Genomic DNA, 26607 nt, shown 5'->3' on the forward strand with positions numbered 1-26607 from the left:
CATTAGGCCACTCCCCACCATAGTGGGTAAACTGGGGGTCAGGCAGGAAGTTAGAGAGAGAACGCTGACGGGATTGAACGGAGCAACACCTTGTGGCAGAGGGTGTTGTGAAGGGAGAGACTGTAGGGTCTCTGCCAGGGGTGGGATCCTGGCAGAGGCTTGGCATTGAGAGAACGTAACGGGACCGTGCCTGCTCAGCTTAGCGGCGGTGCCCAAGAAAGGACTAGAAGCGAGGCAGATTGTGCTGAGTGAGAAACGAGATCAAGCAGAAGGCGAATACCAGCAGGGGTTTTGTTGAAAGAGGCAGCACCCTGCTGAGGCGCAATACCGGTGGCCGGAACGCCGAGGGAGTGGATGAGAATTCAGCTTCAAGCCATACTCCAAACAGCGGCAGGACAGTCGGTCTCAGGCGGGCTGTCTACCACATATCACCTATGAAGTCTTGGGGGGCAATTGCGGGAGAGGGGCGTCTCTAGGGTCCCGGAAGAACTCCAGGCCTACCTGACAAACGGGTGCCATTCCAACCTGAATACAGGGAGGGGTGGATTACAGAGGAACATCAAATCGAGTTGTGAGGGAACTTAAGAAACAGACACAACCGTTGTGGGGTCACTTTCCGTGAGCACAGCAGGGAAGGACTACAACACATAGCGCTAGAAGGAAGGCACATATTTCCACCTGAGAGGAGGACTCTGGAGGTGCCATTGGACCGGCCGGACTTGCGCAGCCTGGTGAACCGTATTCTGGACTGAGGACTCAGAGATCTCCAGTAAAGAGGTAAAGAGACTGCAACCTGGTGTCCTCGTTATTTACCGCGACCTGCACCCCACAACTGCACCGCTACACCACCATTAGCACCACTTATTTCACCGGACGTCCCCCACTGACGGACAGGGCCACGGACCGGGTCTAGCCACCGTGACAACCCCAGGACTGAGACCTAGAGGCCCGGCTCCGGGTACCCCTCGGCCCTGCGGCGGTGTGGGGGCGCGCCACATATGGCTGTCTCTATGTACTAGTACTCACGCAAGCAAATTTCATCAGATAGCTTGACTCAACTGTAGACGCAACAACATGAGCCTCATAACATGGCTGACATATTCAGAATGAGGAAGAAGGGAGGAGTTACTTGCATCAGAGCTAGGGCAGCAGACAGGTAGAGAGACTGGACAAACTTCTAAAAGGTAAACCTTATTGCATAGCAACACAACAGCAACAATACAGTACAATACAATTCCCAAGTCGTGGGAGATGACAATTAACATGTCTATTGATCCTGGGATTTACATAATTCCAAAAATTTTCATCCTTGGTGTTGCAGTTTCAATTTGAGGCGTGCAAATGTATCTACCAAATGTATCCCAAGTTGGTTGAACAAACAGCACTTAAATTAATATAATCAAGATTTAACAGAAATGAATTTTCGGGATAACCACATGTGAAACTTCAAGTTAACTGCCAATGATGTGTACTACAAGTTTGCAGAAGATAATGACCTAATGTTGGTTTTCAGAAGGATTTGAAAAGAAGTAAAAGTAATGACGAATTACAAAATTTTTCAATAAATGATCCTGAGTCCATTATTCCACACACATCCGCCCCATGATCCATTAAATGACAAACACACCTTTCTAGAGGCTGTTTAGTTTAAGAGGAGAAGTTCAGACTTGAACAAGCTATTAATTTGTAGGTCTCCTTTACACTTCCCAGTGAGTCATTGTCATTAATGAGAGATGCAGGTTCTTTATGGATAAAAAAGATTTTAGACTCTCCCAGCAGGTGCCCAGGGTGGTTTAATCTTATGTGCTCAGTTCTGCTTCAGATGTTAAGGATTTTCCTCTTTTAATCAAATGCCATCAACTGACATTATGGGCTTGGATACAGGATCAGAGGTTTCTACACCAGGTTCCCCCTTCATAGAGCGATCAAGCATGTGCTCTTCGTAGCAAGGTAAGATTTTGTGTTCTGTAGTTTCTGATAATTTCTCACATATTAGAATATTAACTGCTTAGACGGCCATAGAAATTGGATTGAGATCGGATCGCAGTGCTCGTACTCGCAACGGCTCTCCCGATCTGTGAGTAACAGCACTATCACACTGTGGTGAAGAGAGCCGTCACCAGTCCGAGCACTGCAGTCTGATCTTTGTACAATTTTTACGGTCACCTGAGAACTACTAACTGATCGCTTTAATTGTGAACTGATAGCTAAATATATATTTTTCTATTATTTACCTTCTGTATGTTCTAGTATTTTCATTTATTAGAAAATATCTGTTATATCATAGCATGATTGGGGCATCCTTGGCCCAGTGTGTCCTACAGTATATCTAATCTTAGCACCCCAATAATGTCCCATGCTGCTATGCAATATCTGATACAAGATCTATACATGCTGTAAGATATTTTACTCTTTAGTAACATTTTTATGCTTCTGTTCTGTCCACCCATAGGGCTAGCCACACTGACATGTACAATGGCATAGTCGCTGAACCCTACTGCTTTGCTATTATAGCAACATGTACACCTCAAACACGCTGCAGAGCAATGAGCAGGAGGTGAAAAGCAGCACGTGGAGCCCCGAACATCTGTACCCTGTAGCTCTGATCGTACTCAATGTAGTGGGACATTAGGGGCATTCTCCCATAGAAGTATGATCATTAATGCAGGATTTAAAAACAGGGTTTTTTCTTTTGTATTTGAAACCATGTTCCTCTAGAAATTCAGATAAATTCTGTGCTACAGAAGAGCTCCAGAGACACCTATCGTGGCCCTAATACAACTCGGAAGTCATGACGAATAAGCCATGTGCATGAACTTTGTTCAACGGAAAAATGCATAGTGCAATGTGTTTAATGCTTCACAAATGGGTTTTGGAAATGTGTATAAATTGGGATGGTCTATGATCAGAAAGCTGGTGGCTCCAGGCTGTGATCAGGCTACAAAGACCAGCATTGGGCTAGTATACCTGCTGGAGAGAAATGCCAAGAAAACCTGTGGAATATAAAAGAGGCTGGCAACAAACAATATTTATCGCCTACCCACAGGATATGTATGATCACTGGGTCACCCAATGCTTGTAAGAATAGGGGTCCCCAGGGTTGCCAACTTGACACATTACAAAACTATAAAAAGTCGTTATGAATATAAGTGACCCACGTTTACACCCCATAACTCTAATATGAGACATCAGCTGCATTCACAAATTATGATAATTAATGCCAAAATAATCTGTAAAAGTTTCATCAGCTTCAAAAAAATCAGGGACGCCTTAATTTTTTTTTTTACAGACGGCAACAACGTGTCCTATTTTTACAGCCTGTCCTGGAGTTTATGGATGGTTGGCTACTCAGGCGGTCCCATGTCCCCTATTTGAATAGAGCAGTGGTCACACCACATTCATTCCTGGACTGATGGGGATAGTCAGGTATAAATATCGGTCGTAGGCTTCCCCTTTAGGGTCTCACTTGTCACATTCAGCAGTTCTCATGGATTCGATGATTATAGATCATTTTGTATTGTCCGGTCTTGCAGCCAGACAAGCCTTGTCATCATTAATGCCTCCGCAGCATAGACTGAATGTCTGATGTTTTCTCGCTGACTGTAATAGCTGAATATTTTCATGACCTCATGCTTTTATATCGCAGCACATATCAGCTATTTACCTTTATGTTTCTACTCATGAAAATAACCCTCTTATACCATCTCATGGCTCAGCATGTAGTTCAGACGTATCCTGTTGCCTTCATGTTCAAACCTGCAACTTTAGACTTGTTGGGAACACAAAAGATGTACAAACAGCTATAGATGTGCTCTGCTTGATTTCTATGCCTGTAATTGTGCTACCTCTTGTAAACACAGTGTTCTCACATATTAGATGCTGCTGCAGACTGAGCTTTGAGGCATCTCCATGCAGAAGGTAAGTTTTTCTTTATTATATTACTCACTGATACATTGTGAATATTATAAAGCTAGGGACACATTAGAAATCAGCACTGTATGTGAGATTTGTATACAATCTAGTCACTGCTCAGTCGCTGCAGGAGATTCTTCAACTGATTTCATCTGAATGGGGCAGATTCTGCAGCGTGTGCATGGATCTCTGTAATGTGTAGGGCTCGAGCAAACAACCATATTTTCCATTCCAGTACGATCCGACCAAACATCGGATCACACTCAGACCAATGTTATTCTATGGGGCTGCGCACATGTACGATATTGCATGCGATATATAGATCGCCCTCGGCCATGCAAATCAAGGAGTCTGTGGAAATAATCGGACTGCACTCAAATGACATCTGAACACGGTCTGATTTTCATGGACTTACAGAATGGAGAAGATGGAGAAATTGTTATTACCATCTTCTCATTTGAAAAAAATTGGATCACACTCAGATCATACACTCTCTGACCACGCTCTCCGATTGCACACTCTGATCACTATCTGTTACACTCTCTGATCACATTCTCTGATCACTTTCTGATTACACTCTCTGATTACACAACGTGATCACACTGATTACACTCTGATTACACTCTGATCACTATCTGATTACACTCTCTGATCACTATCTGATTACACTCTCTGATCACACTCTCTGATCACTATCTGATTACAATCTCTGATCACACTCTCTTATCATTTTCTGATCACACTCTCTGATCACTATCTGATTACACTTTCTGATCACTTTCTGATTACACTCTCTGATCACTATCTGATTACACTTTCTGATCACTTTCTGATTACACTCTCTGATCACTATCTGATTACACTTTCTGATCACTTTCTGATTACACTATCTTATCACACTCTCTGATCACTATCTGATTACACTTTCTGATCACACTCTCTGATCACTATCTGATTACAATCTCTGATCACACTCTCTTATCATTTTCTGATCATGCTCTCTGATCACTATCTGATTACACTTTCTGATCACACTCTTTGATTACTATCTGATTACACTCTCTGATCACTCTCTGATCAGTATCTGATTACAATCTCTGATCACACTCTCTGATCACTATCTGATTACACTTTCTGATCACTTTCTGATTACACTCTCTGATCACACTCTCTGATCACTATCTGATCACTTTCTGATTACACTCTCTGATCACACTCTCTGACCACTATCTGATTACACTCTCTGATCACTTTCTGATTACACTCTCTGATTACACAACGTGATCACACTCTGATTACACTCTGATCACTATCTGATTACAATCTCTGATCACACTCTCTTATCTGTTGTGAACTCTGTTTTTGGGCTCCCTCTTGTGGTCACAAGTGGTACTGTGTGAGTGCTGTCTTTGGGCTCCCTCTGGTGGCTCTTTGTGTCATTCTGCAAGTCTGAGGCCGGATCAGCTGTCTCGTTATCTGTTAGCTGGTTTCCTATTTAGCTCACCTGGACTATCAGTTGTTGCCTGCTGTCGATGTATTCAGTGCTATTTTGATCTCTCCTGTATTCCTTTGCTATCAGTCTCTTCAAGAGAAGCTAAGTTTTCTGTTTGGTTATTTTTTGCTCATCAGTGTTCAATATGTTTCTTGGTTATTTATTTGTCCTTGTCCAGCTTGCTAATATGTGATTTCCTAGCTTGCTGGTAGCTCTAGGGGGCTGAGTTTCTTCCCTCACACCGTTAGTTGGTGTGGGGGTTCTTGAATTCTCAGCGTGGATATTTTGAATAGGGTTTTTTACTGACCGCACAGTTCCCTGCCTGTCTTCTGCTATCTAGTATTAGTGGGCCTCATTTGCTGAATCTGTTTTCATTTTCGTTTTGTATTTTCCCATTACCTCACCGTTATTATTTGTTGGGGGCTTCCTATATCTTTGGGGTCATTTCTCTGAGGCAAGTGAGGTCTTACTTTCTCAATAGGGGTAGCAAGTTTCTCAGGCTGCGTCGAGACGTCCAGGAATTTAGGCACGTTCACCGGCTACCTTTAGTGTGTTTGGTTAGGATCAGGTTTTGCGGTCAGTCCAGTTACCACCTCCCTAGAGCTTGTTCTATGTTCAGTAACTTAGCTCGTTCATTCTGTGATCCTCAGCCACTAAGGATCATAACAGTACAGCAGGCCAAAAAGTGTTTAATGCATCGCAGGAGTGGGATAAGAGAAGCCCTGAGTACAATTTTTTTTTTTTCCTCTCCCTTTGCTGCAGTCTGTCCAGCTTCTCTCATCCCCTTAATCTCTGGGTGGCTTTGAGTTCAGCTGCAGACATGGATATTCAGAGTCTGACTTCTAGTGTGGATCAGCTTGCTGCAAGGGTGCAAAGCATTCAGGATTTTGTTGTTCACAGTCCTATGTCTGAGCCAAAAGTACCTATTCCTGAGTTGTTTTCTGGAGATAGATCTAGGTTTCTGAATTTTAAGAATAATTGTAAATTATTTCTTTCTTTAAGACCTCGTTCCTCTGGTGATTCCGCTCAGCAAGTTAGAATTGTTATCTCCCTGTTACGTGGCGACCCTCAAGATTGGGCTTTCTCCCTGGCGCCAGGAGATCCTGCATTGCTGAATGTGGATGCGTTTTTTCTGGCGCTTGGATTGCTTTATGAGGAACCTAATCTTGAGAACCAGGCAGAAAAGGCCTTGCTGGCTCTCAGGGCCAGGATGAAGCGGAGGTGTATTGTCAAAAATTTCGGAAATTGTCGGTGCTTACTCAATGGAATGAGTGTGCCCTGGCTGCAAATTTCAGAGAAGGTCTTTCTGAAGCCATTAAGAATGTTATGGTGGGGTTCCCCACGCCTGCAAGTCTGAATGACTCAATGGCTTTGGCCATTCAGATTGATCGGCGTTTGCGGGAGCGCAAATCTGCGCACCATCTGGCGGTGTTTTCTGAACAGAGACCTGAGTCTATGCAATGTGACCGAATTCTGACCAGAATTGAGCGGCAAAATCATAGACGTCAAAATCGGTTGTGCTTTTACTGTGGTGATTCAACTCATGTTATCTCAGCATGCTCTAAGCGCTTAAAAAAAATTGCTAAAACTGTCACCGTTGGTACTATACAGCCTAAATTCATTTTGTCTGTTACTTTAATTTGTTCTCTGTCATCCTACTCGGTTATGGCTTTTGTGGATTCAGGTGCTGCCCTGAACCTGATGGATTTGTCGTTTGCCAGGCGCTGTGGGTTTGTCCTGGAGCCTTTAGAATTCCCTATTCCACTAAGGGGAATTGATCCTACACCATTGGCTGAGAATAAGCCTCAGTATTGGACTCAAGTGACCATGTGCATGACTCCTGTACATCAGGAGGTGATTCGCTTTCTTGTGCTGCATAATTTGCATGATGTTGTCGTTTTGGGTCTGCCATGGTTGCAGGCCCATAATCCAGTACTGGATTGGAAAGCTATGTCTGTTTCAAGTTGGGGTTGCCAGGGGATTCATGGCGATACTCCTTTGGTGTCAATTGCTTCTTCCACTCCTTCTGAGGTCCCTGAGTTTTTGTCGGACTACCAGGATGTATTTGATGAGCCCAGATCCGGTGCCCTGCCTCCTCACAGGGATTGTGATTGTGCTATAAATTTGATTCCTGAAAAAAACACAGAAAAACAGGCAAAGGTGCTTACCTGTCTAGGCCTCAAATCAAATGCACTCTCATGGTGCAGTGGGCCCCAAGTAAAGATGGCGACTGCACAGGTGTGGTATTACCAAATGAGACAGCCAGCCTACAGTCAGGGATTGGCCGCTGGGCACACCAGTGCAAATAATAATCTGCAGCAATGTTCACACAGAGTATGCACAGCAACTGGATCCTAGCCTATTAGTAACGCCATGTGGCGGGCTGACCAGTGCTAACTGTAATGCGTCCTGTATGAACAGAGGCCACAACTTACAAAGCCATCAGGGCCATGACCATGAGAGTGCATTTGATTTGAGGCCTAGACAGGTAAGCACCTTTGCCTGTTTTTCTGTGTTTTTTCTAGAATAGTGGAGGTTTTTTCCTCTTTTTTTCCTCCTGTTGTGAAATTTGATTCCTGGTAGTAAGTTCCCTAAGGGACGACTTTTTAATTTGTCTGTACCAGAACATGCCGCGATGCGGAGTTATATAAAGGAGTCTTTAGAGAAGGGACATATTCGCCCGTCCTCCTCCCCTCTTGGTGCAGGATTCTTTTTTGTGGCCAAGAAGGATGGCTCTCTGAGACCTTGTATTGATTATCGTCTTCTAAATAAAATCACGGTTAAATTTCAGTATCCTTTGCCATTATTATCTGATCTGTTTGCTCGGATTAAGGGGTCCAGTTGGTTCACCAAGATAGATCTTCGTGGTGCGTATAACCTTGTGCGTATTAAGCAGGGGGATGAATGGAAAACAGCATTGTTCTATGTTCAGTAACTTAGCTCGTTCATTCTGTGATCCTCAGCCACTAAGGATCATAACACTTATCATTTTCTGATCACACTCTGATCACTATCTGATTACACTTTCTGATCACACTCTCTGATCACTATCTGATTACACTTTCTGATCACTTTCTGATTACACTCTCTGATCACTATCTGATTACACTTTCTGATCACTTTCTGATTACACTATCTTATCACACTCTCTGATCACTATCTGATTACACTTTCTGATCACTTTCTGATTACACTATCTTATCACTCTCTGATCACTATCTGACTACACTTTCTGATCACACTCTTTGATTACTATCTGATTACACTCTCTGATCACACTCTCTGATCACTATCTGATTACAATCTCTGATCACACTCTCTCATCATTTTCTGATCACACTCTCTGATCACTATCTAATTACAATCTCTGATCACACTCTCTTATCATTTTCTGATCATGCTCTCTGATCACTATCTGATTACACTTTCTGATCACACTCTCTGATCACTATCTGATTACACTTTCTGATCACACTCTCTGATCACTATCTGATTACACTTTCTGATCACATTCTTTGATTACTATCTGATTACACTCTCTGATCACACTCTCTTATCATTTTCTGATCACACTCTCTGATCACTATCTAATTACACTTTCTGATCACACTCTCTGATCACTATCTGATTACACTTTCTGATCACTTTCTGATTACACTCTCTGATCACACTCTCTGATCACTATCTGATTACACTCTCTGATCACTTTCTGATTACACTCTCTGATTACACAACGTGATCACACTCTGATTACACTCTGATCACTATCTGATTACACTTTCTGATCACACTCTCTGATCACTATCTGATTACAATCTCTGATCACACTCTCTGATCACTATCTGATTACACTATCTTATCACACTCTCTGATCACTATCTGATTACACTTTCTGATCACACTCTCTGATCACTATCTGATTACAATCTGTGATCACACTCTCTTATCATTTTCTGATCATACTCTCTGATCACTATCTGATTACACTTTCTGATCACACTGTTTGATTACTATCTGATTACAATCTCTGATCACACTCTTATCATTTTCTGATCACACTCTCTGATCACTATCTGATTACACTTTCTGATCACACTCTCTGATCAGTATCTGATTACACTTTCTGATCACTTTCTGATTACACTCTGACCACTATCTGATTACTCTCTCTGATCACTTTCTGATTACACTATCTTATCACACTCTCTGATCACTATTTGATTACAGTTTCTGATCACTTTCTGATTACACTCTCTGATCACACTCTCTGACCACTATCTGATTACACTATCTTATCACACTCTATGATCACTATCTGATTACAATCTCTGATCACACTCTCTTATTTTCTGATCATACTCTCTGATCACTATCTGATTACACTTTCTGATCACACTCTTTGATTACTATCTGATTACACTCTCTGATGACACTCTCTGATCACCCTCTCTGATTACACTTTCTGATCACACTCTCTGATCACTATCTGATTACACTTTCTGATCACACTCTCTGATCACTATCTGATTACACTTTCTGATCACACTCTCTGATTACTATCTGATTACACTCTCTGATCACTATCTGATCACACTCTCTGACCACTATCTGATTACACACACATAATCACACACTCTAATCACACACTCTTTAATCATGTACTCCAAATACACACTTTGATCCCACTCTCTGACCCCACTCTCTGATCACTCTCTGATCCCACTTTCTGATCACTGTCTGATCACACTTTCTGATAAGAGTGTAATTGGACCGATTTTAGGAGATGGGAGAAAATACAGTTGTATGACCCTAGCGTATCAGATGTCCAGAACTCCAGCAACAAGTCTGCCATGTGTGAATATACACTAACACAAATGCTTTACAGGAATTGAGGCAGTGACTGCTGTAACAATCTAATTCTGACAACCCAGCACTGACCTAAGGTTTATACAGCATTTGGAAGGATCTTTATTGATATTTTAATGCCAGGATAAATTATATATAGCATTAAAATGTAAGGGAACATCTGACTGATAATAACTGAGTCACTTACAAATCCATCTTCCCTTGCATCGTATACTCATTATGCAGATGTATATATGATAAAAGAGAATTAAAGTCTCATCCCACAGTAGTCCTGAATCACCAGATAATATCTGCAGCAGTTACTTTATTGTCATATTTACTTTTATTTTAGATATATATATTTATATGTTCCACTAAAGACTAATTCACAGGTTCTTTTTTATTTCATATGTAAAAAAAACAAAACAAAACTTTTTTTTAGCATGCTTAAAGGGGCATTCCTATCTTCAAGATCCTATCCCAATATGTAGTAGGTGTAACAATAATAATATTAGCAAATACCTCCAATTAGAAATGTGATATAGTTTTTTCTGATTTGCTATCTCTTTCCTCATGAGCAGGCACTGCAGGACCTTAGGTATCCATGGTTACGACCACTCGAAGCTAACTGTCACTATATCGTCTCTATATCAGTGGTGGTAACCATGGATGACTAAGGTCCTGCAGTGCCTGCACATGAGGAAAGAGACATAGTGTTAGGGTGGTCTGCAAGTCAGACCCTCAGGGATATTGGATGGCTGCCAGATATGAGGATGCTCGAGCAACGATGGACAGAGACAGACGTAATCTGTTTCAGATGCCATAATAATCTAATTTAAATCAGAAAAACTACATTTCTAATTGGAGGTATTTGCTAATATTACTATTACACCTAGAACATACTGTATTGGAGTAGGATCTTGCAGATGGGAACACCCCTTTAACTTTTTGGTCAGTGTCCGGGTTTTGCAATCCATGTGTCAGTTGTTATTCTCTTATCAAAAACAAAAATTCAATTCTCCCATCAATCACTCAATGAAAAAAAGTCTGCACTTGGCTGACACATAGATGCATCTGAGAAACAATAATCATTTTTGTGGCACAGAACCATATACTTGAATAATAATTTTGATACACAAAGTAAATCAAGTTAGAATATCTGCATTTATTTTAGCGGACAATAAGTTATCAGTCAGGTCTGGTCAGGAGTACAGTGCCTTGAAAAAGAAATTATACCACATGAACTTTTCCACATTTTGTCAGGTTATACCCACAAACTTAAATGTATTTTATTGGGATTTTTTGTGATATACTAACACAAAGTTGCAAGTATTTCTGAAGTGTAAAAGAAATGAAACACTGTTTTCTAACTATTTTAAAAATATAAATCTGAAAATTGTGACCTGTATTTGTATTCAGCCCCCCTAAGTCAATACTTTATAGAACCACATTTCACTACAATTACTGCTGCAGATCTTTTGGGGTCTGTCTCTATGAGCTTTGCACATCTAGTGGCGGAAATGTTTGCCCATTCTTCTTTTCAAACTAGCCCTAGCTAAGATTGGATGGAGGTATCTGATCAGCAATTTTCAAGTCTTGCCACAGATTCTTAAGGTACCTTCACACGAAGCGACGCTGCAGCGATAGCGACAACGATGCCGATCGCTGCAGCGTCGCTGTTTGATCGCTGGGGAGCTGTCACACAGACCGCTCTCCAGCGACCAACGATGCCGAGGTCCCCAGGTAACCAGGGTAAACATCGGGTTACTAAGCGCAGGGCCGCGCTTAGTAACCCGATGTTTACCCTTCTTACCAGCGTAAAAGTAAAAAAAAACAAACAGTACATGCTCACCTGCGCGTCCCCCAGCGTCTGCTTCCTGACACTGACTGAGCGCCGGCCCTAACAGCACAGCGGTGACGTCACCGCTGTGCTTTCACTTTCACTTTAGGGTCGGCGCTCAGTCAGTGTCAGGAAGCAGACGCTGGGGGACGCGCAGGTGAGCATGTACTGTTTGTTTTTTTTACTTTTACGCTGGTAACCAGGGTAAACATCGGGTTACTAAGCGCGGCCCTGCGCTTGGTAACCCGATGTTTACCCTGGTTACCAGTGTAAAATATCGCTGGCATCGTTGCTTTTGCTTTCAAACACAACGATACACGGCGATCGGACGACCAAATAAAGTTCTGGACTTTATTCAGCGACCAGCGACATCACAGCAGGATCCTGATCGCTGCTTCGTGTCAAACTAAACGATATCGCTAGCGAGGACGCTGCAACGTCACGGAACGCTAGCGATATCGTTACAAAGTCGTTTCGTGTGAAGGTACCTTTAAAGGGATTTAGGTCTGGACTGTGATTGGGCCATTCACACACATGGATATGATTTGATCTAAACTATTCCACTGTAGCTCTGCCAGTATTTATAGGGTCGTTGTCCTGCTGGAAGGTGAACATACGCCTCAGGCTCAAGTCTGTTGGAGCTTCTAACAGGCTTTTCTCCAGGATTGCTTTGTTTTTAGCACCACCCCTCTTCCCATCAACTCTGATCAGGTTCCCTGCAAACAGGACTTCATATGCTTTACTAAATGGCTTTCTTCTTGTCACTCTTCCATAAAGGCTAGGTTTGTGGAATATACGACTAATAGTGTTCTCTTTGCTTGGGAAGTCGGTACAGGTAGACGGCCATGTCTTGGTAGGTTTACAGTTGTGCCATACTCCTTCCATTTTTGGATGCTGAATTGATTAGTGCTCTGTGAGTTGTTCAGAGCTTCGGCTATATTTTTTTTTTTATAACCTAACCCTGCTTTACTCTTGTTTACAACTTTATCCTTGGCCTGTCTGGCGTGTTCCTTAGTTTTAATGATGCTGTTTGATCCATAATGTTCTCAAACAAACCTTCACAGAACAGCTGTAGTTATACTGATAATAAATTATACATGGATGGATTAAATTTATTAATTATGTGACTTCTGGAGGCAATTGGAAACTTTCCAATTTATTTAGGAGTATCAGACTACATGAAGCTGAATACAAATTCACTGCCCAAATTTCAGATTTATATTTTTAAAATAATTATAAAACCAAAAAATACTTGCTACTTTGTGTTGGTATATCACAAAAAAAACCCAATAACATACATTTACATTTGTGAGTGTAATGTGAAAAAAAATTGATAAGTTCATGGGGAATAAATACTTTTTCAAGGAACTGACCGTGTGATTTTCAATAGCTTTTTCTGTGATCTTCACCCTGTGCTTTGCAAAGATTGAAATCACAGGTGAAATTATACACAGATATATTCATCCTCATTGTATGAATAAGATTTTTGAAATAGCTTTTCTCCATATTTTTCAGATGCAAATCCAGATGGAAAATGCACACCAATGTGCTACCTATCAGCAAATATTGTTTTACAGGAATATCCATGCTATGTCCACACATCTTTATTTTTTTTCACCTAAAAAGCAAGTTTTTGAAAGAAGACAGTTTTAGGGTTTCTTTTACCGTACCCTAAGAACTTACAGGATGATAGTTGCTAACTACCTGTCTGTTGTGCTCGGCCCTGATCTCTGCCTCAGTCACATACTGCTCCCACTCTGATTACATACCTTTCAGCTGACATCATGTCGACAGAGCGGCGGCTTCTCTTCTGCTCTGCTCTGTTGACAGGGTGTGACTGCAGATGTCATGCTGACTGACAGCTGGCTGTCTACCGCCTAACTGTAGGAAACCGGCTGTTAATCAGCATGATGTCAACAGTCATGCCCCATCGACAGAGCAGTCCAGAAGACCTGTTATGAAGCAACAGATGCACCGACAGGAGTGTTCCATGACTGTTCCATGACTGTTCTGAGCTGGTGCTGGGTAGAACAGGCAAAGTACCTGCCAGCCCGCAACTACCTGCCTGCCAGTTCTTAAGCCTATAGTAACAAAAATAAAATAGTCCCCAAAAACCCTTAACACATGGCAATGAAAGTATCTGAAGGGAGAGAATAAAAAGATTATTGTAACAAGGCATCATGACACTACTCTACCTTCAGAGAATAATGGCACGATGTCTATAATTTGCTTATGGTACCAGCGCTGCCAAGATGAAATTTAATTCCCTACTGCTGTTCTCCTTAATTACCCAAATTGTTATTGCGTTGAGAGAAATACTGATAATACACTTTGCTAGTATACTAACATAAGCTCATAACATGTGCTGTTCCAGACTAACTGTTATTAATACATTTTACCCTAGAGCTGATGGAAGGCAAATGATGTTATCAAGAGGATTAAATGCTTCTGGTGTATCCTGGAACACTGCAAGCACAGATATGGATGTTACTCCGCATGTTAAATCACCAGGTACAACTAGTATCTCAGCTAAGCTAGATGGCTCTAAGGCTAAGTACACACTGCGTCTGTGCCATTAGCCTACTGCATACATATACTGTAATGTTCCCATAGCCCCCGATTCACCAGAGGGAGGGAAAACTATGGGGATGCCCAATGTGTGCTTTTTAGCCTCCATTTGGCTGGTATTTATTGCATATTGCCTGATTTAGACTGTGCTTTCCTGTAGTGAGGGCTACTGCAAAGAAATATGATGTACATGTCTTTTACAGTCAATGATGGATGGATAGCTGGGCATCAATCCATACCCTGGCTACTGCCGGGCACTTACCTTCTGTGTGTATCAGGAAGCCCCCTATTCATTCAGCAATACAGCTTTTTGCCGCCATAAGTTTTATAATAGTAATAACAATATACTAGAAAGGCTACCTTACATTGCTTGTATATTAAAATATGTGTTTAAAGTTGTATACATCAGTTCTGTGATATGCTGGAATAATCTTAATCACTCCCCTTACAAGTGAAAACAATCTGAATAAATAGCATGGTTGACATGATGATGCATTTTTAAAGGGGTTGTCCACTACTAGGACAACCCCTTGTCAACTAGAATGTTTCACCTAGTAAAATAATAAATAAATGTTTCACCTAGTAAAATAATAAACTTATACTCCTCTCTGGTGTCGGCACTCACGGATTGCGTCGCATTATGTCCCCCGATCCCTGCACCCAAACAGCGCTGGCTTCACTCTCCCCTCCTTCCAATGCAATTGCGGCTCTCACTTACTCTTGATGTCTGATTCGTCTGAAATCAGGGAGAGTGAAGCCAGAGCTGATTGGGTGCAGGGACCACGGGACATAATGTGATGGGATCCCCCTTGAGAGCCAGTGCCGACACCGCTGGAGCAACGGCGGCACCAGATGCGAGTATAAGTGTTATTATTTTACTAGCTGGAAGCCTGCTGATTGGGAAGGGGTTGTCCGAGTAGTGGACAATCACTTTAATAGAGAGTAAAGGCTGTCTGTTAGCCGGTATTATTACATTGTTACAACGCAACCATTTAAGGAATGTAAGTCATGTAAATGGCACTTATATTCTGTGAACAATGCCAGGGCAAGACTTCTTAAGTTTAATGATTTACTTGTGTTTGCTTGCCCCTTTTATCTGACTATTATAATTGTCATATTAATGTTTAAAAGTAAGCAAAATGCTAAAAAATGTATAATTAAAAAATAATAAAGCACAACAGCTACTGCAAATACTATGATGTGCAAATTAATCTTGGATGCAATATATGCAGAAGTAATGAAAAGATTCTTATCTTCATTTAAATATACACTATGAACAGAAATGCTGGTGGTAAATACAAGAAATGCAAATGCCAACGTTGGCAGGCCTGGCACACACTTATCTGGCTTCTATTAGATAGGATTTAAGCTGACAGTATTGCAACATTACCCAACTTCAGCATAAATGCCACCTACACTCTTCAGTAAAGTAAAAGAAGAACGCCCAGATGGGTTGCAACATGACCAGAGTGATTTCCTTTACAGAAGATAATATTTCAAAGCATTAAAGCAGCCTTGCTCGAATTAACTGAATCTTAGTGAAGATTTCTACAGACATAAGACAAGGAGATAACAGCCAGGGAAGCATGATTGCCAGTGTATTATTTCACCATTGTAGAAAAAAGTAAAACTTGTATGGGGTCAACCTGATACGGCTCCCCTTTACACAAAAACCTGTAGTTCTATCATAGAGATTAATCTTTTCATGCATGTATGTTGTGTATACTGTATTGTGCTGTGTTTCCAGAAATTGAGGCCAAGACACATGGCAGGTAAAGATCCTCGGTGCTGAGTTTACCAAAGTACTCGATTAAGAGGAAGAAGCAGTTTCCAAAAAAGGGGCTTTAGAGCTTTCAATGTGTCCGCGAGCCTGTGGTCCAATAACGGCACGCACAGTGGGCTGCGGTGTACGGACAGACTCTCAGACTGTCTGTGTCTCATTGTGAAGTGCTACAGTGTGTAAGAAGGAAATGTAATGATGACATTTGGGCTATCCTTAATTCATATGAACCCCTTTAGACTATATTCTCATGTTAAGTGTGGTGTGAGCACCAAATGAAATGAAATGAAAGGTGAACTGCAGAAAGCAGTTGTCATTAAGAATAGGAGATGTTGTTAGATCATTTGCCTGAAAAACTTGTGGAAGACTGAACAGTTAAGTCTAAAGTTTCTTTGAGTTGGAAGCGAGAAAAGATTTGATCATTGAGATTGATGGTGATGGTGGACTACAGGTTGGGAGCAAATTGCCCACCGGAAAAATTGGCAGTGGTTTGGAGGTCAGAAAGCAACACATGGCCTAAAGAGACACAAAAGAGAAAGGGGTCACATTGTGTGCTTGGATGACTCTCTTGAATGAAGGCCATATTTATAGATAGCTGTCAGATGAACGCTGGCTCAGCTGACAGCTATCTCTCCCGACTATTCCCTTCCTAGAAATGTTCAGCTTAGTCCAATTGTTCTAGGATTCTTCCCAGCAAATAAAATCATTGGGTAATAGAATTTCAACCACCCAGTCATTATGTCCTCCAAATATGCTGTTGGAGGACATAATGTGAGGCCCCTATTCACATTAGCTGATTGGACAATGCTGTCAAAATTGTATGGTTTAGCTATTTTCTTCTGTGTATGGCGGGCTTTTGTGCTATATTTCATTATGGTGAAGTGTGTGGGGGGAGGACTTATCGCTTCTATAGATGGGGCCAGAATAGTAATGTTCTCTTTGTGGAAAGGTAATGTACAGTCAGAGCAAAAGCTTGGACACACCTTCTCATTTAAAGATTTTTCTGTATTTTCATGACTATAAAAATTGTAAAATCACACTGAATGCATCAAAACTATGAATTAACACATGTGGAATTATATACTTAACAGAAAAGTGTGAAACAACTGAAAATAAGTCTTATATTCTAGGTTCTTCAAAGTAGCCACCTTTTGCTTTGATAACTGCTTTGCACACTCTTGGCAATTCTCTTGATGAGCTTCAAGAGGCAGTCACCGGAAATTGTCTTCCAACAATCTTGAAGGAGTTCCCAGAGATGCTTAGCACTTGCTGACCCTTTTGCCTTCAATCTGCGGTCCAGCTCACCCCAAACCATCTCGATTGGGTACAGGTCTGGTGACTGTGGAGGCCAGGTCATCTGGCATAGCACCCCATCACTTTCCTCTTGGTTAAATAGCCCTTACACAGCCTGGAGGTGTGTTTGGGGTCATTGTCATATTGAAAAATAAATGATAGTTCAACTAAACGCAAACCGAATGCAATAGCATGTCACTGCAAGATGCTGTGGTTGCCATGCTGGTTCAGTATGCCATCAATTTTGAATAAATCCCCAACAGTGTCACCAGCAAAGCACCCCCACACCATCATACCTCCTCCTCCATGCTTCATGGTGGGAACCAGGCATATGTAGAGTCCATCCGTTCACCTTTTCTGCTTTGCACAAAGACACGGTGGTTGGAACCAAAGATCTCAAATTTGGACTCATCAGACCGAAGCACAGATTTCCACTGGTCTAATGTCCATTCCTTGTGTTCTTTAGCCCAAACAAGTCTCTTCTGCTTGTTGCCTGTCCTTAGCAGTGGTTTCCTAGCAGCTATTTTACCATGAAGGCCTGCTGCACAAAGTCTCCTCTTAACAGTTGTTGTAGAGATGTGTCTGCTGATAGAACTCTGTGTGGCATTGACCTGGTTTCTAATCTGCTCTGATATTAACCTGCAATTTCTGAGGCTGGTAACTTGGATAAACTTATCCTCAGAAGCAGAGGCGACTCTTGGTCTTCCTTTCCTGGGGCGGTCCTCATGTGAGACAGTTTCAATGTAGCGCTTGATGGTTTTTGCAACTGCACTTGGGGACACTTTCAAAGTTTTCCCAATTTTTCGGACTGACTGACCTTCATTTCTTAAAGTAATGATGGCCACTCGTTTTTCTTTACTTAGCTGCTTTTTTCTTGCCATAATACAAATTCTAACAGTCTATTCAGTAGGACTATCTGCTGTGTATCCACCTGACTTCTGCACAACACAACTGATGGTCCCAACCCCATTTATAAGGCAAGAAATCCCACTTATAAAACCTGACAGGGCACACCTGTGAAGTGAAAAGCATTTCCGGTGACTACCTCTTGAAGCTCATCAAGAGAATGCCAAGAGTGTGCAAAGCAGTCATCAAAGCAAAAGGTGGCTACTTTGAAGAACCTAGAATATAAGACATAATTTCAGTTGTTTCACACTTTTTTGTTAAGTATATAATTCCACATGTGTTAATTCATAGTTTTGATGTCTTCAGTGTGTATTTACAATTTTCATAGTCATGAAAATACAGAAAAATCTTTAAATGAGAAGGTGTGTCCAAACTTTTGCTCTGTACTGTACATGGTTGCTGCATGTTACTATTTTGTATTTGCTAAGCTGTAGAGCATTTGTTTGCATACTGTATCTGAGCATACTACAGGGGCTATTTTTGCACAGTTGTCATAAAAAATACATTCATATTGGTGCATCCATCTTTTACTGGGGTGGATGGACAGTGGTTGTCTCCATAAGACAACTCATTTCGCAATAATGCATTTTTTTTCTGCAAACCAATATTAATTGTTTGGGCTATTTTTTGGATATACAGGTCCTTCTCAAAAAATTAGCATATAGTGTTAAATTTCATTATTTACCATAATGTAATGATTACAATTAAACTTTCATATATTATAGATTCATTATCCACCAACTGAAATTTGTCAGGTCTTTTATTGTTTTAATACTGATGATTTTGGCCTACAACTCCTGATAACCCAAAAAACCTGTCTCAATAAATTAGCATATCAAGAAAAGGTTCTCTAAACGACCTATTACCCTAATCTTCCGAATCAACTAATTAACTCTAAACACATGCAAAAGATACCTGAGGCTTTTTAAAACTCCCTGCCTGGTTCATTACTCAAAACCCCCATCATGGGTAAGACTAGCAACCTGACAGATGTCAAGAAGGCCATCATTGACACCCTCAAGCAAGAGGGTAAGACCCAGAAAGAAATTTCTCAACAAATAGGCTGTTCCCAGAGTGCTGTATCAAGGCACCTCAATGGTAAGTCTGTTGGAAGGAAACAATGTGGCAGAAAACGCTGTACAACGAGAAGAGGTGACCGGACCCTGAGGAAGATTGTGGCGAAGGACCGATTCCAGACCTTGGGGAACCTGAGGAAGCAGTGGACTGAGTCTGGTGTGGAAACATCCAGAGCCACCGTGCACAGGCGTGTGCAGGAAATGGGCTACAGGTGCCGCATTCCCCAGGTAAAGCCACTTTTGAACCATAAACAGCGGCAGAAGCGCCTGACCTGGGCTACAGAGAAGCAGCACTGGACTGTTGCTAAGTTGTCCCAAGTACTTTTTTCTGATGAAAGCAAATTTTGCATGTCATTCGGAAATCAAGGTGCCAGAGTCTGGAGGAAGACTGGGGAGAAGGAAATGCCAAAATGCCTGAAGTCCAGTGTCAAGTACCCACAGTCAGTGATGGTGTGGGGTGCCATGTCAGCTGCTGGTGTTGGTCCACTGTGTTTCATCAAGGGCAGGGTCAATGCAGCTAGCTATCAGGAGATTTTGGAGCACTTCATGCTTCCTGGCACCTGCTCACAGTGCCAAAACCACTGGTAAATGGTTTACTGACCATGGTATTACTGTGCTCAATTGGCCTGCCAACTCTCCTGACCTGAACCCCATAGAGAATCTGTGGGATATTGTGAAGAGAAAGTTGAGAGACGCAAGACCCAACACTCTGGATGAGCTTAAGGCCGCTATTGAAGCATCCTGGGCCTCCATAACATCTCAGCAGTGTCACAGGCTGATTGCCTCCATGCCACGCCGCATTGAAGCAGTCATTTCTGCCAAAGGATTCCCGACCAAGTATTGAGTGCATAACTGAACATTATTATTTGATGGTTTTTTTGTTTGTTATTAAAAAACACTTTTATTTGATTGGACGGTTGAAATATGCTAATTTATTGAGACAGGTTTTTTGGGTTATCAGGAGTTGTAGGCCAAAATCATCAGTATTAAAACAATAAAAGACCTGACAAATTTCAGTTGGTGGATAATGAATCTATAATATATGAAAGTTTAATTGTAATCATTACATTATGGTAAATAATGAAATTTAACACTATATGCTAATTTTTTGAGAAGGACCTGTATATGAGTATTGGACTTATTATCAGATTATTTGCAGTACCAATAGAACTATACGGTTAAGTAGTTAGTATGACATCTCTTCTTTTTTCACATTTGTTTCTATATAAAGTATGCTTTATATGTATCATTCCAAAATAATAAGGATATGTCAAGAATAGATCTTTAGAAAGTTCCAACATATTCTGAAATTGATTTACAATTGTGAAACATCAGTAGAATGAGATGTTCTGTATTCTGATGTTTTATCATTATAAATCGATAGACAGCTTCAGGAGAGGTCGGTTGTTTCTCGTGTACTTTTCTTGAACATTTACAAGGGAAGTGGTTTTAATCTGTAGGAAACCTCTAATGAAGCCCCGGTGGACTAAGCACTGCTCGCCACTTGTCAGGCAGGAAACGCTTTGTACAGTGAACAGAATCAGATGAAAAGCTTCTCCATTTCATTACGTAGTAATTCTACAATTGTTTGTAACACAAATGCAGACAATTATCCTCACTATGTAACCAGGGGCAGGTTTAGTACTGTGTTATTAGACAGCCCCTGGTTTAGGTACTGACATCGCACAGACAGGTCATCTGTAATCACTGAATCATATCATAAACAATAACTGCTTGAAACAGTCATAAAACAATCATTAGTACACGATAATGCGCTTTTAATGCTGCAACAGTAATTTTGCAACTTCTAAATATGCAATACCCTTTATAGGAGCCAATTTTATGTTTTAGCCCCAGCAATTTATATAGAGTATACAGCTAAGCATAAGCATTTATATATTCATTGCTAAAACAGAATAGTTAATTGGCTTCTAAATTTTTGAGAATCGTATAATGAAATGGATAAAGTTAAAGTCAGAAAATGTTTCCTAGGAATGAGATTATTGCGCATTCCCTTAAAAAAATGTTCTCAGCTGACAGCAATTTAATCCAATATTCTTCATAATACAGGACAGCACGGTGGCTCAGTGGTTAGCATTGCAGTGCTGGGGTCCTTGGATCAAATCCCACCAAATACAACATCTGCAAGGAGTGTGTATGTTCTCCCCGTGTTTGCGTGGGTTTCCTCCGGGTTCTCCGGTTTCATCACACACTCCAAAGACATACTGGTAGGGAATTTAGATTCTGAGCCCCAATGGGGACAGCGATGGTAATGTCTGTAAAGCGCTGCTGAATAACATAGCGCTATATAAGCAAAGCATAATAAATAAATTGTTCAATGTCAAGGTTACTACAGCTGCTCCCCCCATTCCTGGAACACTGACCTGGTAACATGATGACAACTTTTGGTGCCATTTTTACAAATTTCCCTGTGTGGAAATGTAAAATCTGGGGCTAAAACAAAATTTTTGTGGCAAAAATGTAATTATTTTGTCTTCACTGCCCAATGGTATAAAATTCTGTGACACACCCGTGATGCCAATATAATCACTGCACCCATAATTAATTAATTGAGAGGTGTAGTTTGTAAAATGGGGTCACTTATGAGTAGTGTTGAGCATTCCGATACTGCAAATATCGGGTATCGGCCGATATTCGCTGTATCGGAATTCCGATACCGAGTTCCGATATTTTTGTGATATCGGAAATCGGAATCGGAAGTTCCTATAACTTCCCAGACGTGTGCGGTGCGTATGGTTCCCAGGGTCTGGAGGAGAGGAGACTCTCCTTCAGGCCCTGGGATCCATATTCATGTAAAAAATAAAGAATAAAAATAAAAAATATGGATATACTCACCCCTCCGACGGACCCTGGCTCTCACCGGTGCAAGCGTCTGCCTCCGTTCCTAAGAATGCAGTGAGTGTAGGACCTGCAATGACGTCGCGGTCTTGTGATTGGTCACGTGACCGCTCATGTGACTGCGACGTCATCGAAGGTCCTTCACTCTCTGCATTCTTAGGAATGGAGGCAGATGCATGCACCGGTGAGAGCCAGGGTCCATTGGAGGGGTGAGTATATCCATATTTTTTATTTTTATTCTTTATTTTTTACATGAATATGGATCCCAGGGCCTGAAGGAGAGTTTCCTCTCCTTCAGACCCTGGGAACCATCCAGGATAGCTTAGCTTCCGATATTTGTGTCCCATTGACTTGTATTGGTATCGGGTATCGGTATCGGCGATATCCGATATGTTTTGGATATCGGCCGATCCAATCCGATACCGATACTTTTGAATATCGGAAGGTATCGCTCAACACTACTTATGAGTTCTGCTGGTCTGGCACCTCCGGAGCTCTCTCAGTGGGTCATGGCACCTGCAAACCATAACAGTAAAATCTGCACTAGAATATGGCTCCTTCCCTTCAGAGTTTTGTACTGTGCCTTAAAAGTATTTCCCAATTACATGCAGGGTATTGGCGCACTTAGGAGATATTGGACAACAAACTGTGAGGTCCATTTTTTCCTCTTAGCACTTATAACAATTTGGGGCTAAAACAACATTTGAGATGTAAAAATGTACTTATTCTTTCTTCACCACCCAATGGTATAAATTTCTCTGAGGCACATGTGGTGCCAATATGAGCACTGCACCCTAGATGAAATCATTGAGATGTGTAGTTTGTAAAATGACTTCACTTTTGGGGGTTTTCTGATGTTCTGGCACCTCAGAGGCTCTTTGCCTTGCCAGATCAGACAAGGTGATTTTCTGGATTTGTTTTCTCATTTTGACTCTCATAGTTGTGGTCTACCTATGATGTCAATTACAGGCCTCTCTCATCTTTTTAAGTGGGAGAACTTGCACAATTGGTAGCTGACTAAATACTTTTTTCCCCACTGTATACCGATAGTGGCCACCCATCCAATATAGTAAGGTGACAAGTAGCAAAGAAAAGATGCACCGTGGAATCAATGTCTCCAGAATTAATGCTCATCCATTACTCCGTGTGCCAGGGTATGTGCCAGCAAAATGGGGGCTGAGCTGGGGCGGGACAGGGAGCGGCAGTGACGTGGTGCCACAGCTCCTCTAATTCAAGATGATCTATGGTGTTCCCTATACCAGAGATCTTACTTCCGTAAGGGACTGGAATAAGATTTCTGGTGAGGCGCATGATATCCCTCAGATGCTCCAAGTTCATGAAGAGACATGAATCTCTTCATGAATCAAAGGCATCTGAAGTCAACACACCCTGTCATCAACACTGGCGAGTAGTGTTGAGCATTCCGATACCGCAAGTATCGGGTATCAGCCGATATTTGCGGTATCGGAATTCCGATACCGAGTTCTGATATTTTTGCGATATCGGGAATCGGGATCGGAATGCATATTCATGTGTAAAATAAAGAATAAAAATAAAAAATAGGGATATACTCACCCTCTGACGCGCCCTGGTTGTAACCGCTCCAACCGGCAGCCTCCATTCCTAAGAATGAGCGAGTGAAGGACCTGCGATGACGTCGCGGTCTTGTGATTGGTCGCGTGAGCGGTCACATGAGCGGTCACGCGACCAATCACAAGCCGCCACGTCATCGAAGGTCCTTCACTCGCTCATTCTTAGGAACGGAGGCTGCCGGTTAACACCGCTAGGTCCAGGGTCCGCCGGAGGGGTGAGTATATCCATATTTTTTATTTTTATTCTTTATTTTTTACATGAATATGGATCCCAGGGCCTGAAGGAGAGTTTCCTCTCCTTCAGACCCTGGGAACCATCCAGGATAGCTTCCGATACTTGTGTCCCATTGACTTGTATTGGTATCGGGTATCGGTATCGGCGATATCCGATATTTTTTGGATATTGGCCGATACTATCCGATACCGATACTTTCAAGTATCGGAAGGTATCACTCAACACTACTGGCGAGTTAATTGCCAATCTTGATGAATCTGGGCCATTGAGCTAGCTGTGTTAGTAATGGACTGTAAAGTGTCCAACATTTCATTTGTAAATAATTTCTCTTTCCCTTTGCACAGAATACATAAGAGAAGACTTCAACAACAACATCACAAGTCATGGAGACAACACTACGAATTTCGCAGAACTACTGAGGATCCTCTTTCCTGTGGTGTATCTCATCATCTTCCTTGGGAGTGTCATGCTCAATGGGCTCGCTGTCTGGATTTTCTTCCAAATCAGAAGTAAAACAAGTTTCATTGTGTATCTGAAAAACATCATGGGTGCTGATCTCCTGATGACGGCATCCTTCCCTTTTAAGATCATACAGACGTCTGGGATTGCACAGTGGAATTTCAACGTCTACCTGTGCCGGTACAGTAGTATCTTGTTCTACACCAGCATGTACATATGTATTGTGTTTCTTGGACTAATCAGTATTGACAGATATCTCAAAGTGGTGAAACCTTTTGGAAGTTCGAAAATGTACAGCATTAAATTCACGAAGATGGTGGCAACAGGCGTTTGGCTAACCATGTCGGTGCTTGCCTTGCCAAACGTCATCCTAACAAATGCGGAGCCAACCAGAGACAATGTCAATGACTGCACAAAGCTCAAGAGCCCGTTGGGGGTTCAGTGGCATTCAGCCATCACTTATATTGATATCTTCATCTTTGTTACTGTGATGATTGTGCTTATTGCATGTTACATTTCAATATCCCGACACATACAGAAATCCAGCAAACCTTTCGTCAGCTGCTCAAGTCGGACAAGAAGACACAACCAAAGTATCCGTGTAGTGGTGGCTGTGTTCTTCACATGTTTTCTGCCCTACCATCTATGTGAGCTGCCGTTCCTGTTCGGCCACCTAGATACAATCCTGGAGAAGCATGTATATGCCATTCTGCTATACTGCAAGGAGGGAACGCTAATCCTCGCCGCCTGCAACGTCTGCTTGGATCCCATCATCTATTTCTTCATGTGCAGATCCTTCTCCCACAGACTGTTCAACAGGTCCAGCATTAGATCCAGGAGTGAAAGTATAAGATCCCTGCAGAGTGTGAAGAAATCTGAAGTGCGGATATACTGTGATTATACAGAGGTATGAAAAGGAGGAGTGTGATTACTGCAGCATCATATGTAAATAATAATAAAATACTAAACTCATGTACTCTGCTCGGTGGTTTCGTTAATGTATTAGGCATCACTAAAGGGCCAGATTGTTGGGCCTCACCCAAATCTTGACATCGTAACCATTACCTACTATTGACTAATACTTGTCCATGTGTCTCTGATTTTACATAAAACCACAGATACAATAAGAGTCTATGGGAACAAGTTATGATATGATCAAATGTGTTGACATCTTTCTCATCAACATTGCTTGCAGAGGCGCCACCGGTCAACATACGACGTACAGTGCTGGTGTAATGTGCAGCTTGTAAGCCCCATCCCGGATCCTGAATTTACACAGTGTAAATCAATTGCCAAAAGTTACTATTTAAAAGGGTTGTTGTGCACCATAAAATATGGGAAGAGACCCTGATTCCAGTGATGTGTCACTTACTGGACTGCCTGCTGTAGTTTTCATAAAATCATTGTTTTAACAGCAGGAGATAATCATTAGAGGATTAGTAAACCTGCTGTCTTCCATGTAATCTTCCATGTTCATAAGCTTTGTATAACTCCACCCCCACCACTGATTTGCAGATTTCTGCCTATGCACAGTGCACGCAGAAAGCTGCCAACGGTTTTGGGGGAACGGTGCGGCTCAGATTACATCAACTGAACAAATATGTGCAAAACCAGAAAATTGATATTTTGGGAGTTTCCAAAGTTGTCCAATGACTAATAAAGTCCGTGATTGAACTACGAGGACAGTTTGATTTACTGTATGTGAGGAAAAAGCTCTCAACATTCCTGAAAAAAAAACATTGGATTCTCA

The 26607-nt window shown here is 41.7% G+C and overlaps 2 protein-coding genes across 3 annotated transcripts in view; one reads left to right on the plus strand and one right to left on the minus strand.

Moving 5' to 3' along the window:
* MED12L (mediator complex subunit 12L) overlaps positions 1–26607 on the minus strand; it is a 995158-nt gene that overhangs the window by 593893 nt on the left and 374658 nt on the right. The gene's annotated exons all lie outside the window — the stretch shown is intronic.
* Positions 1676–25832, plus strand: GPR87 (G protein-coupled receptor 87). Of its 2 annotated transcripts, XM_077290753.1 has the most exons (4): positions 1676–1950; positions 3877–3918; positions 14494–14600; positions 24743–25832. In XM_077290753.1, exons 3-4 carry the CDS (start codon positions 14510–14512, stop codon positions 25768–25770), a joined length of 1119 nt encoding a protein of 372 aa, XP_077146868.1. In that variant the 5' UTR covers positions 1676–1950; positions 3877–3918; positions 14494–14509; the 3' UTR covers positions 25771–25832. The 2 variants fall into 2 exon arrangements, with proteins under 2 accessions (XP_077146868.1, XP_077146867.1); XM_077290752.1 differs by lacking the exons at positions 1676–1950; positions 3877–3918 and adding an exon at positions 10833–11116 and having other exon boundaries at positions 24743–25808.

The sequence above is a fragment of the Ranitomeya variabilis genome, chromosome 2 (genome assembly GCF_051348905.1).
Source record: "Ranitomeya variabilis isolate aRanVar5 chromosome 2, aRanVar5.hap1, whole genome shotgun sequence".
Taxonomy (NCBI): Eukaryota; Metazoa; Chordata; class Amphibia; order Anura; family Dendrobatidae; genus Ranitomeya; species Ranitomeya variabilis.

Bases quoted from the DNA above. Each gene is read 5' to 3' on its own strand.
- GPR87 (XM_077290753.1), top strand. From the start codon at position 14,510: ATGATGTTATCAAGAGGATTAAATGCTTCTGGTGTATCCTGGAACACT. The intron at 14,601-24,742 runs GTACAACTAGTA...CCCTTTGCACAG, and splicing joins TCCGCATGTTAAATCACCAG to AATACATAAGAGAAGACTTC.